This window comes from Bubalus kerabau, unplaced genomic scaffold, assembly GCF_029407905.1.
Source record: "Bubalus kerabau isolate K-KA32 ecotype Philippines breed swamp buffalo unplaced genomic scaffold, PCC_UOA_SB_1v2 scaffold_50, whole genome shotgun sequence".
Taxonomy (NCBI): domain Eukaryota; kingdom Metazoa; phylum Chordata; class Mammalia; order Artiodactyla; family Bovidae; genus Bubalus; species Bubalus kerabau.
Genome location: NW_026577904.1, coordinates 779,322 through 791,778, shown reverse-complemented (window position 1 = coordinate 791,778; position 12,457 = coordinate 779,322). Strand labels below are relative to the sequence as shown.

The 12,457-nt window shown below is 45.5% G+C and overlaps 1 protein-coding gene across 1 annotated transcript; it reads left to right on the top strand.

The window, feature by feature from the left end:
• Positions 1-9,861: 9,861 nt before the first annotated feature.
• LOC129640890 (translation initiation factor IF-2-like) lies at positions 9,862-11,766 on the top strand. The gene is made up of 2 exons (XM_055565861.1): positions 9,862-10,160; positions 10,582-11,766. The coding sequence occupies exons 1-2, from the start codon at positions 9,862-9,864 to the stop codon at positions 10,622-10,624; spliced, it is 342 nt and encodes a 113-aa protein (XP_055421836.1). The 3' UTR covers positions 10,625-11,766.
• The last annotated feature ends 691 nt before the right edge of the window (positions 11,767-12,457 follow it).

Here is a 12,457-nt window from a genome sequence, read left to right as displayed (position 1 = left end):
TAGGTAAAAAACCCTATGTTTGATTTGGAGGGAAAATGCTGTGTACTGATTGAAATCATTGCACTGCACCATAACATGGTCTTATTATTCATAGGTTGGTTCTGTCTTTGAAATTCATAATTATGGTTTGATTTAAATTTATGCAGTTAAAATATTAAGCTGATCCCTACCATGTGACACCTTGAAATATGTACTCCAATGCTCTCTGTAGAGAACTGCTAGATCACATGAGCCTAGTGCTGCTAAAAATAAAGGATGATCTTGTGACGAGTGATAAGACTTCCACAGACCACTAAAAGAAATAAACCTTTCCCAAAGATCAGTTGCTGACATATTTACATATATCCAATAAGCAAAAGTACTGCCATAGGCAGTGTCAAAGTTGAGTGAAAATTTAAAGCTATTTAAAATTTTAAATCTTCCCAATTCTGGGTTGGGAAGATCCTCTGGAGAAGGAAATGGCAACACACTCCAGTACTCTTGCCTGGAAACTCCCAAGGACGGAGGAGCATGGTAGGCTACGGTCCATGGGGTCGCCAAGTGTCGGACATGACTGAGAGACTTCACTTCACTTCAAAATTCTAAAAGATGATGCTGTTAAGTGTGGCATTCAATATCTCAACAAATTTGAAGACTCAGCAGTGGCCACAGGACTGGAAAAAATAAGTTTTCATTCCAATCCCAATGGAACGCCTCTCCATTCCAAAAGAAGGGCAATGCCAAAGAATGTTCAAACTACCATATAATTACACTCATCTCACATGCTAGCAAGCTTATACTCAAAATCCTTCAAGCTAGGCTTCAGCAGTACATGAATCGAGAATCTCAAAATGTACAAGATGGATTTAGAAAAGGCCGAGGAACCAGAGATAAAATTCTCAACATTCATTGCATCATGGAGAAACCAAGGGAATTCCAGGAAAAACATGTATTTCTGCTTCATTGACTACACCAAAGCCTTTGACTGTGTGGATCACAGAAAACTGTGGAAAATTCCTAAAGAGATGGGAATACCAGACCACCTTACCTGCCTCCTGAGAAACTTGTATGCAGGTGAAGAAGCAACAGTTGGAACCAGACATGGACTGGTTCAAAATTAGGAAACGAGTATGACAAGACTGTATATTGTCACCCTGCTTATTTAACTTATATGCAGTTAAATAAGCATCATACAACTGCCAGGCTTGATGAATCACAAGCTGGAATCAAGATGGCTGGGAGAAGTATCAACAGCTTCAGATATGCAGATGATACCACCCTTATGACAGAAAGTGAAGAGGAACTAAAGAGCCTCTTGACAATGGTGAAAGAGGAGAGTGAAAAAGCTGCCTTAAAACTCAACATTCAAAAAACTAAGACCATGGAATCCAGTTCCATCACTTCATAAAAGGGGGAAACAAAAGGGGAAAAGTGGAAGCAATGACAGATTTTATTTTATTGGGCTCCAAAATCAATGTGGATAGTGACTGCAGCCGTGAAATTAAAAGACACTTGCTCCTTGGAAGGAAAGCTATGACAAACCTAGACAACATTTTACAAAGCAGAGACATCACTTTGCTGACAAAGGTCCGTATAGTCAAAACTGTTTTTTCCAGTAGTCATGCACAGATGTGAGAGTTGGACCATAAAGAAGGCTGAGTGCCAAAGAATTGATGCATTGGAATTGTGGTGCTGGAGAAGACTCTTGAGAGTCCTATGGACTGCAAGGAAATCAAACCAATCAAACCAAGGAAATCAATCCTAAAGGAAATCAGTCCTGAATCTTCAATGGAAGTACTGACGCTGAAGCTGAAGCTCCAATACTTTGGCAACCTGATGCAAAAAGCTGACTCCTTGGAAAAGACCCTGATGCTGGGAAAGACTGAAGGCAAAAGGAGAAGGGGGCAGCAGAGGATGAGATGATTAGATAGCATCACTGACGCAATGGACAGGAATTTGAACAAAGTCTGGGAGAGAGTGGAGGACAGAAGAGCCTGGTGTGCTGCAGTCCACAGTCACAAAGACTTAATGACTGAACAAAAACAACTGCCAAATACTCTTTAAAAAGCCCACATTTCTGTTTAAATTGACCCAACAAATAGCTACTGAACACATGTTATGTCCCAATCACTATACCTTATTCTACAATATTATTCTAGGTGGATTCTTGAGGTAGCCTCCATGATCCCTTCATCCTCTATTTACACCCTGGTATGGTCAAGGGCAAAACCTTAATTTGTTTCTTTCTACTAAAAAAAAAAAGTACAACCTAAAAGTTGAGAATTATATTTTATTCATTGGCCTTACTAAGGACTATAGCTAGGATGAAAAGTGAAAATGTTAGTCACTCAGTTGTCCCCAACTCTTTATGACCCCATGGACTGTAGTCCACCAGGCTCCTCTGTTCCTGGAATTCTCCAGGCAAGAATGCTGGAGTGGGTTGTCATTCCCTTCTCCAAGGGATCTTCCTGACCCAAGGATCGAACCTGTCTTCTGCTTTGCAGGCAGATTCTTTACCATCAGAGCCACTACAGAAGCCCGTAGCCTAGGACGCATCCTCTCAAATAGCTCTGAGGGACTATTCCAAGGAGATAAGGGAGGAGCCAGAGCATGAAAGAGTCTTTGCTGAAAAACAAAACAAAAACCATGTTGTCAAACATCAAAATATTACTGCTAATCATACACACACACAGCCATCTGAAATGAATGATTTTAGTGCTTTTCTGTGTATGGGAAGATGCTAGAGTCTGGGGTCATAGAAATTAGTCCTTTTAGATATGCATCTTAACTATCTAGACTAGTATCCTGTGTGTCTCCGTCCTATATTCCCCTCTGGGCACACGGTTGGGACAGCTGCAGTGGCTGAAGGCTTGATGGCAGGCAACATTCGCTGTTTACTGAAACGGCAGGCAACGTGTTCTTTTGCCCACACTTCCAACAAACAATATGGCAAAGGTATGCATGTGATGATGCGTCTGTGACAGTTTGGATGACATTATTAAAAAACTGCCCTTCTTGTTGGAGGCTGTCTCCCTTGCTGGTTCTGAGGAAACAAGTGGCCACGTTGGAAAGCTCCACGTGGCAAGGCACTGAAAGTGGCTTTGAGAACCAGAGAGGGGCCTTCAGCCAGTGACCTGTAAAAGTTTCAGCCAGCATCCAGCAAGAGAAAGAATTTCTCAGTTCTGTAATCCCAAGAAAGTTAATTCTGCCAACAGTCTGAGTAATCGTAGAAGAGGATCCTTCTCCAGTTGAGCCTCAGATGAGACTGTAGATCTGGCCAGCACCTTGATTCCCTTGTGAGACACCCCTGAGCAGAGTGCCCAGCTCAACCAACCTAGACTCCTAATTCACAGAAACAGAGATAATGAATGTGTGTTGCTTTAAGCCACTAATATTGTGGTAATATCATTCCATAGCAATGGATAACTACAGCTCAGTCTTTACCTTTCTTGACCTTAAAATCTTTGAAGCATGCAGGCGAGTTATTTTGCAGAATGTCCCTCAATCTAGGTATGTTTGTATGGAAATCAATCAATCTCATCCTCATGATTAGATTCACAATTTTGACAGTAATGACATAAATATAATGTTGTATCCTCCTCAGTATGTTCTATTAAATGTGTATACTATTGGTTTGTCCCAATAAAAGCAGAGACATTACTTTGCCAACAAAGGTCCGTCTAGTCAAGGCTATGGTTTTTCCTGTGGTCATGTACGGATGTGAGAGTTGGACTATGAAGAAGGCTGAGTGCCGAAGAACTGATGCTTTTGAACTGTGGTGTTGGAGAAGACTCTTGAGAGTCCCTTGGACTGCAAGGAGACCCAACCAAGCCATTCTGAAGGAGATCAGCCCTGGGATTTCTTTGGAAGGAATGATGCTCAAGCTGAAACTCCAGTACTTTGGCCACCTCATGCAAAGAGTTGACTCATTGGAAAAGACTCTGATGCTGGGAGGGATTGGGGACAGGAGGAGAAGGGGACGACAGAGGATGAGATGGCTGGATGGCATCACTGACTCGATGGACGTGAGTCTGGGTGAACTCCAGGAGTTGGTGAGGGACAGGGAGGCCTGGCGTGATGCGATTCATGGGGTCGCAAAGAGTCGGACACGACTGAGCGACTGATCTGATCTGATCTGATCTGAAGTGATAATGAATCACTTGGTTAGAGTCTCTTTGTTGTAAAGATACTATTTGCCCATGGTAACTAATAAGAAACCTGCCAGGTGATACTTCAAGCTATGTAAATATCCCACCCATCATCACACTCTCATCAGTTAATTCTAATGACCATTAGTGATTTTTCTGGGCTTCCCTAGTGGCTCAGACAGTAAAAGAATCTGTCTGCTATACAGAAAACCCAGGTTCAACGCCTAGGTCAAGAAGATCGCCTGGAGAAGGGAATGGCTACCCACTCCAGTATTCTTGCCTGGAGAATTCTATGGACAGAGGAGCCTGGTGGGCTCTAGTCCATGGGGTCGCAAAGAGTCGGAGGTGGCTGAGTGACTAACAACTTATTTTCAATGATTTTGTAATTACATGATTCCTTTTATATTCATTTTGTTGACATTCTAGTGTAAGGAACATTCCTTTCTCTTCTGTTTATTTGCTTATCTAGTTATTTATTTATATCAGTATGGAATCACAGTTTCTTATTTTAGTCAATGGTTTAAAATTTGTTACTATCAGTATATGTCAATATATATCAATACGTATTTTGATATTCTAATTGTTTCAGACTTGTATTAGACTTTGGAAGTCCTCTGTTCTGATATGCTGGCATTATGTTTAAGTCTTTCTTACATTCTGTCAAAACAATATTTTCCAGGTATATTTTGCGCTTTCCCTGTCACAGACCTGGAATCTTCTACAGAGACTCTTGGTTTCTTTTAAAGTGAAGAAACATATTTTTAAGCCAAAATCTAGGACTAAGTGTACTCTGACACATGAATATCATTGCTTCTAGTATTTCTCAGTGACAGTGGGATATATATTGAAATAAGTTTAACAAAATACATGTAAGACATGTACACTAAAAACTTCAAGACACTGCTGGGAGAAATTTTAAAAGATTGAAGTAAATGGATAAATACATACATTAATAGATATAGGACTCAGTGTTATTAAGATGTTGGTTATGAAGATGTCTACTGCTTAGCATCTCATAAGGGTGCAATCAGTTTATTGGCTGGAATTGTGGTTGTGGTCTCATTTGAGGCGTGACTGGGGAAATATCTGCTTTTGAGCTCACTTTAGTTCTTAATCTTACAGTTATAATACCAAAAAATTAATTTTCTTGGTGGCTGGAGCTCCTTGTAGGCTATCAGCTGCAGGCTGCCCACAGCTCTTAAAAGCTGCCTGCATTTCCTTGTCATGTGGGATTTCCCCACATCATGCACACACACACACACACACACACACACACACACATTTAATTTTTAACCTCCAATTCCATTTCAACATCACAATGTACCTTCTAGGCTTCCCCTTCAACAATGAGGGACCTAGATCCTATTATATGTGCTAATATATTGACTCAATTTTCTCAAGCTTAGAATATATGTTTGCTGTAAGAAAAAAGAAGATACTATGTAGTATTTGAAAAAAAAAAAAAAAAACAAGGCAGGAAAGATGTCATGACTTTCATAATCTGTGTTCTCTTTTGGAAAAGGAATTTGATCATCCACGGTTTTATTTGTTTTTTCTAGTTGTATGAACAAAACCTTTAGCAACAGAAATGAGTAAAAGTCATACAGAACCTTGTAAGCCATGTTAGAGATTTGAGTTTTTTCCTAGTACAATGAGAATATAACAGGTTGGAGGGCTTGTCTGTTAGGTCATTGCATTTTTTGTTGTTGTTGTTTTAAGTAGCATTTACCTCACCTTCCAAGTTATTTCCTCGTAATGTTTATTATTACTCATCCTTCAACTTATTCTAAAACAAGATTTGATATGCTTAGAGCAATCCATACCAATAAGTTAGAAAGAATGTATGTTAAAAAAAAAAAAAAATGGAGGAAACTGGGATAAAGAATAAAAGAAGCCAGAGAACAAGATGCCAGGGTGAGGCCAATTCAAAATATTCTTAACTTTAAGTACTTTAAAGTTACAAGAGGTACTGTTCTGAGTTTTCTCGAGACTAGAACAGTTTGAAATGCCTCATCCCATCCCTTCACAGTAACCCCCACCCAACATCTATACCACACAGAATTGAGACTCACTGATGGGAGAGTCCAGGGATTGTTTTTCTTGCACAATTTTTTTTAGACGCCTTCCTGGTTTCTGATAATTTAACCCTTTCAGGTTGGGAGAGAAAAGGGACATTTGGATAATGCCTGTTTATTTAATCATGGTAGCCAACCAAAGCAAGCATTTTAAGCCAAAAATTCACTCCATCCTTAGTTGGAAGTAGAATTTTAAAATATAATTGCCCTCCTGAGAGGAGAAATGCATGACCTTCCACAGAGAAAAATTGAGCACTGAGGAGATGGTCTTTAGGTCATGAGCGCTATAATCACTATCATAGTAAGAAATTAGAAGATCATCCTCATTTTAAAATCTGATATAACTTATCATGTATTAGTTCATACTCCTTTGCTTGCTTTTTACTGGTTTGTGGCTACTGGCATACAGCAGTGAAGTTTCAAAGAAACGGAAATGACAAAAGGACAATCATTTAATGAAGGAAGTATAAACCATTGCACTGGGGGACTGGAAGACATTTCTTAAAGTTCTCATATTATCTGTTTAATTACGTGTTTCTATGTAGTGAGTAATGTCTTACATTCTTGCCAAGAATATTTGGAAAGGAGTTTGTTAAAAGTATGTCAGCTAAATCACTTTTGGTATATCACTGCTAATGGTGTCGTTCACACGTTGTGAAACACACAGCTCCAGTTTAATTCTGCCAAAAAAATTAGGTCATTGCAAAATACCATATTAAAACCGCAGGGAGATGGGGATGAGAATAAAGCAAGGGAAGACTCCCAATTCTTTTTTGTGAAGCATGATAGAAGTGAAGTGAAAGTCGCTCAGTCCTGTCTGACTCTTTGCAGCCCCGTAGACTATACAGCGGAGAAGGCAAAGGCAACCCGCTCCAGTACTCTTGCCTGGAAAAATCCCATGGGCGGAGGAGCCTGGTAGACTGCAGTCCATGGGGTCGCGAAGAGTGGGACACGACTGAGCGACTTCACGTTCACTTTTCACTTGCATGCATTGGAGAAGGAAATGGCGACCCACTCCAGCGTTCTTGCCTAGAGAATCCCAGGAACGGCGGAGCCGTCTCTGGGGTCGCACAGAGTCGGACACGACTGAAGCGACTTAGCAGCAGCAGCAGACTATACAGTCCAGGGAATTCTCCAGGCCAGAACACTGGAGTGGGTAGCCTCTCCCTTCTCCGGGGGAACACCCCAACCCAGGGATCGAACCCAGCCGCAGTTACAGGCAGTTTTTTTTTTTTTTTTTTACCAGCTGAGCCACAAGGGAAGCCCTATCAAAGCATGATGAGGATAACGACAAAACAGGGTAGGAATGCTGAGTCCTTTTAAACGGATACATTTTTCGTGGTATGTGTACTTTAACTCCAGTTCAATATAAATGAAGAATTAAAAACTGGGCTAACTGGCTGCTCTGCACGGTACCTGGGGACTGCCCCGTAGATCAAGTTAACCTACTTGTATGGAGATTTGTGATTTCATACACAAACCATGGTGATTATTGTATCTCAATTTACCTTTATCTTTTTCCAGTTAGGAAAGGGGGAAATGCAAATTAAGCCTTTCTTGTGAAGGCAGTTAATTTATACTTACTATGGTTATTAACGTTAATCACAGGAATGGCTCTGTTAGAAGTTACCCACCAGGACTGTTAAATCTATTTTGGTGACTCACGTCCCAGATCTCGTCACCCCAGATGTGGTCCCTTGGCTGGGGCGCCCTGAGCCGTTGCGCCGTCAGGGCTTCGTGGGAGGTGGGTCCCAGCTCCTCCCAGACCCACGCGCTGATCTGGCGGAAAGTGAGGCAGGACAGTCATTGTTCTCCCAGGCCCGGGGAAAAGAGCGCGGGCTACCAGCACCTCTCATTTTCGGGCGAAAATTTCCCCAGCTACAGCTCTCTGGGTTTGGGCTGGGTCTCCACAGCGTGACCTTTCCTTGCCTAGAGAGGGACGCTCAGCGAACACATCCACCGTCACCTTTGCGCGCTCCTCCGGAGCCGGCTTGGCATGCAGCGCACCCCAGCGGCCGCACGGCCTCCTTTCTAGTCCTGGCCACTAGGCTTCCGGAGAGCTCGCCAGTCGCCGCCCTGGCCGCCCCGGAATCTAGAGACTAGAGAGACTTTCAGAGCCAGTCTCAGACACACCCCGGGGAAGGCGCGGGGCTGCGGCACCCCCCCCACCCCCCCACCCCCCCCCGCCCTCCGCACCTGGAAACGGTGAGGACCTGGAGAGGCGGGGCGCGGCAGGAGGCTGGCCCGGCGACTGAGCAGCTCCGCCGAAAGCCTGCCCGACTGAAGCAGGGCGAAGGGGGGAGGGTCTCGAGGCGAGTTCTGCTCCTCCGAGGGAGGGACCCCAGCTGGAGTGGAAAACCAGCACCAGCTGACCACAGAGACACGCCGCGCTGATCATGGAGAGGGCCGGCCCCGGCTCCGCGCGGCCGCAACGGCAATGGGACCAGGACTCGGTCGAAGCGTGGCTGGACGATCACTGGGACTTTACCTTCTCTTACTTTGTTAGGAAAGGCACCAGGTAAGAAGAGGAGCCGCGGAAGCCCCGGCGGGGGCATGGAGCGTGACCTGGGGTTTCTCTCTCTCCTCTATTGAATGCTCCCCTTCTTTAAGCATTAAGCAGTCTCCACTCTCAGGCCCTTTGCTTTTGAAGTTGGGCCATGATCTTACGGTGTAGAGACCTCGACTTTTAAGGCGAGTGCAGTCGAAAAACCCAAGCGTCGGATCCGATCCAACTTGCTCACAAAAGTTCAAATACAAAAATGTATGTGCCGAACCCCCACCCCCACCCCCTCCACACGCCGGCAGCCCTGGTAGTCCCTGGGAGCAAGATTATTTCCATATATTTGTTCTCACGGGCCTTTCTCTAGCCTCCTGGTTCCCCTAACTCTCCTTAGCGAAACCAAAACAGTGCTTGACCCCCTTCCCTGCAGCTCCAGAAGCACCATTTCCAACGCGGTCCCCGTGGCTCCGCTCCTCCCCCGTCCCCCTTTGCCCCGGCCCTGGCGGGGCGGAGAAGCCGGGGTAGGGGCGAGACCGAGAAGCACCCAAAGGCAGCACCATGCCGGAACCTTCCCAGAGTGAGTGCTGTCGTCTTTTGCCCCCCTCCCAGTCCCCTGGTTGTCCCGCGCTCTTCCTTTCCTTCGCGTTTGCGCGCAAGGCGGCGGCGTGGAAGGCGCTCCGTGGAGGGGCTGGCGGCGCGCACACAAAGGACGGCGGAGAGCTGACCCCGGGGGGGTGGCAGGTCCCGCGCGGCCCGAGGCGACCCCGGAGGCCAGTCTTCCTGGTCCGGAGCCAAGCACCGGGGCGGCTGCTGCGGAGGGTGGGGAGAAGGGAGCCTGTGCTTGGGGAGGAGGCTGCGCAGCGGACAGTCGAGGCGCGCGTGGGAAGCGCCCGCGGGAGAATTGGAGAGGCATCCAGGCTGAAGCCGAGGGGCTAGGAGGGTGGAACGAAGAGTGGGAGGCGGGAGGGTGCCCGGAAGCCGGAGAGTTGATGCGAAGCCGCAGCGAGGGCGAGGCTGCTGCGCGCGGACGGGTGCTGACTCCCAGGCGCACTCCTTTGGAGAAGGGGCCCGGACTTCGCCGTCGCCGGCTCGGGGCAGCGGCCTTCGGGCAGCCGGCGCTGGCCGCCTCGGGCGGGAGGGAGGCGCGCTCGGGGCGGTGATGGTGGAGGAGCCGGCCGGGGCTGGCCGCCGGACTCCCACCCTCCGGCGCACCGCCGCGGTCCGGCCTGGCGCTCCCCGCCAGGGGGCGGCGCGGTGCGGCGCGGTGCGGCGCGGCGCGGGGCGAGCGGGCGGCGGCGCGACGGCGGGGACCGTAGGGAAGCCGGCTTCGAGCGACCCGCCTCACCTGGGCGAGTCGTCGCCCCCGACGCCTCCTGCAGTCCAGGGTCCGCCGAGGCCGCCTGGTGTGTACCTCCAACTCCCCTCGTTTGCTATGTTGCCTTTTGGAGACAAAACAAGGTACTTCCTTCAGCACTGCCCCAGTCTTTCCCAGTTTTCCCGGGGGGCGCGGTGGGGCCGGGTGCTGTGCTGGGTGGTGGCACCCGGGTCACACTGGCTGGGAGATGCTTTATTGAAAATGCGTTCTTTGACATTTTTGTCTTCCTTTACATTCCTGCAGATGTAATATTTTTGAAATCTTAGTTAACTGAGTCTTTTTAACTCCCGTTTCTCCCAGCGAACGTTCAGGGTTGCTATCGGTTTGATGACTTTGGGGGTTTTTAACAGAGGCGAAGATTTCGGGACAAACCTTATCTCTTCTGTTTAATTACTCCGCCTTCCTTTTAAAATCCTCTTCTCCGTCGCTTTCGTCTTCTATCACAGTATTTAATCTGGAGTGACCAGAGGATAAACCCTGAATAAAAGTGGTTTCTTTCCGAAGGGCACTTTTCTGCGCGTTTGGGGTGAGCACCAAGACCTTCTAGGCTTGGAATGATCCATTGCTGGAGGCCGACAGTTTCTAGAGGTCGCCTCCTCCGAGGCTGTCTGTCCCCGGATTCCTTTCACCGTTTGCACACTTCCACCCTTAATGAATTACAGCGCAGAAGAGACTGGACAGGAGAACTGGGCTGATCTTTTAAGTGTGTGGGGGGATGTTCTTTAGAGATGTGCCTTAGGCATATTATTAAGAACGAACGAAAGTATTTATTTAAAAATCAGCGTTGATGTCCTTTTCTTTGTTTTCTCTCCTCTCCCTTTAAAAACACAAACTTGGGCGTGTTTGGCGGTAGCTTTTAACTCATACATAAGAACACTTCACTTTGGGAACCTGCCAAAACTTGAAGAGTAATATTTTTTTCCTAATAAATGAATTAAGTTACATTTCTTTTCACATTTTTTTTTCCTCCGAAGTAGCATAGGATTAAAATCTCAATTCTCAAAATTACACTACTTAGTGTAAAATTTAGATCATCTGGAGTTTTTATATTACAATTGATGTTGAGAGTAGGTTGAACACATTCTGTGATGTGTGTGTGTGTATATCTAATCTTGAGAGAAGAGTTTATGTTGAGTAGAAGTTGGAAAACGAAAGTGAAGATATTCAAGAATAGTGCAGGCCCTCAGCTTTAGGAATTATAAAGTGCTGAAAGTTGTCAGTGTGAAGAATATAATCTGAGTCTTGTGTGTAGCCATAATTTTTTCTAGAAACAATATTCCAGTTTGGGCTTATATTTGATAGCGTTAACTGGAGACTTAAAATTTTAAGAATGAGAGGTTGGACATAAAAATGCCAACCTGCTAAACACCGTGTGATTCACACGGTTGTGGTAAACTCTTATTGCCGACACTAACTTTACAGCTAAGTTGTGTGTGTGTGTGTGTGTGTGTGTGTTTAACAAGAAGCTCGTGTTCTAGATTCCCTGGAGAAGGGAAAGGCTACCCACCCCAGTATTCTGGCCTGGGGAATTCCATGGACTGTGTAGTCGATGGGGTCGCAAAGAGTCGGACAGGACTGAGCGACTTCACTAACACACTGACGGCTGTGAGGCTACTGAAAGTTCACAGGATTTCCTCAGTGGCTCAGTGCTAAAGAACCCACCTGCCAATGCCGGAGACGTGGGTTCGATCCCTGGGTGGGGAAGATCCGCTGGTGAAGGAAATGGCAACCCACTCTAGTATTCTTGCTTGGGAAATCCCATGGACAGAGGAGCCTGGAGGGCTACAGCCCGTGGGGCTGCAAGAGTTGGACACAACTTAGCAACAACTCAACAACCTAAGGTTACTGAACATGCTTAGTCTAAAAGCAGTTAATATTTTAAAAACAAGCATCTTCCAGAGTATCTTCAAATACTTTTAAAAGAAACTAAATCAGGAACCCTAGATTCTATTACTCAAGTTTCTACTAAACAGATACTGGGTTAATAGACAGGAAGCCTAGCATGATGCAGTCCATGGCGTTGCAAAGAGTCAGACACAACTGAGAGGCTGAACCACAAAAACCAGATACTGAACAGACTATATAATTACTCTGGACCTCATTTTCTTCATCTCTAAGCTTGTCCCGCTAAGTTATTGTCACTTTCTCTCTAAAATTCCATTTGACTCTAGCTTTAGAAATTTGCATAAGTATTTCTGATTTTAGCATCCTAATATGGAATACAGGCCTGTTTATGACATATATTTTCATATTTATCTTTTATTAATTCTAATTGCTAGGTTATGCAGTCTGCTTGAATTTTCTTCAGAAATAAATCTTAATTTATACTTCTCCCTGTCCAAAAAACCTTCAAAACACATTAGAAAGATATCACCAAATT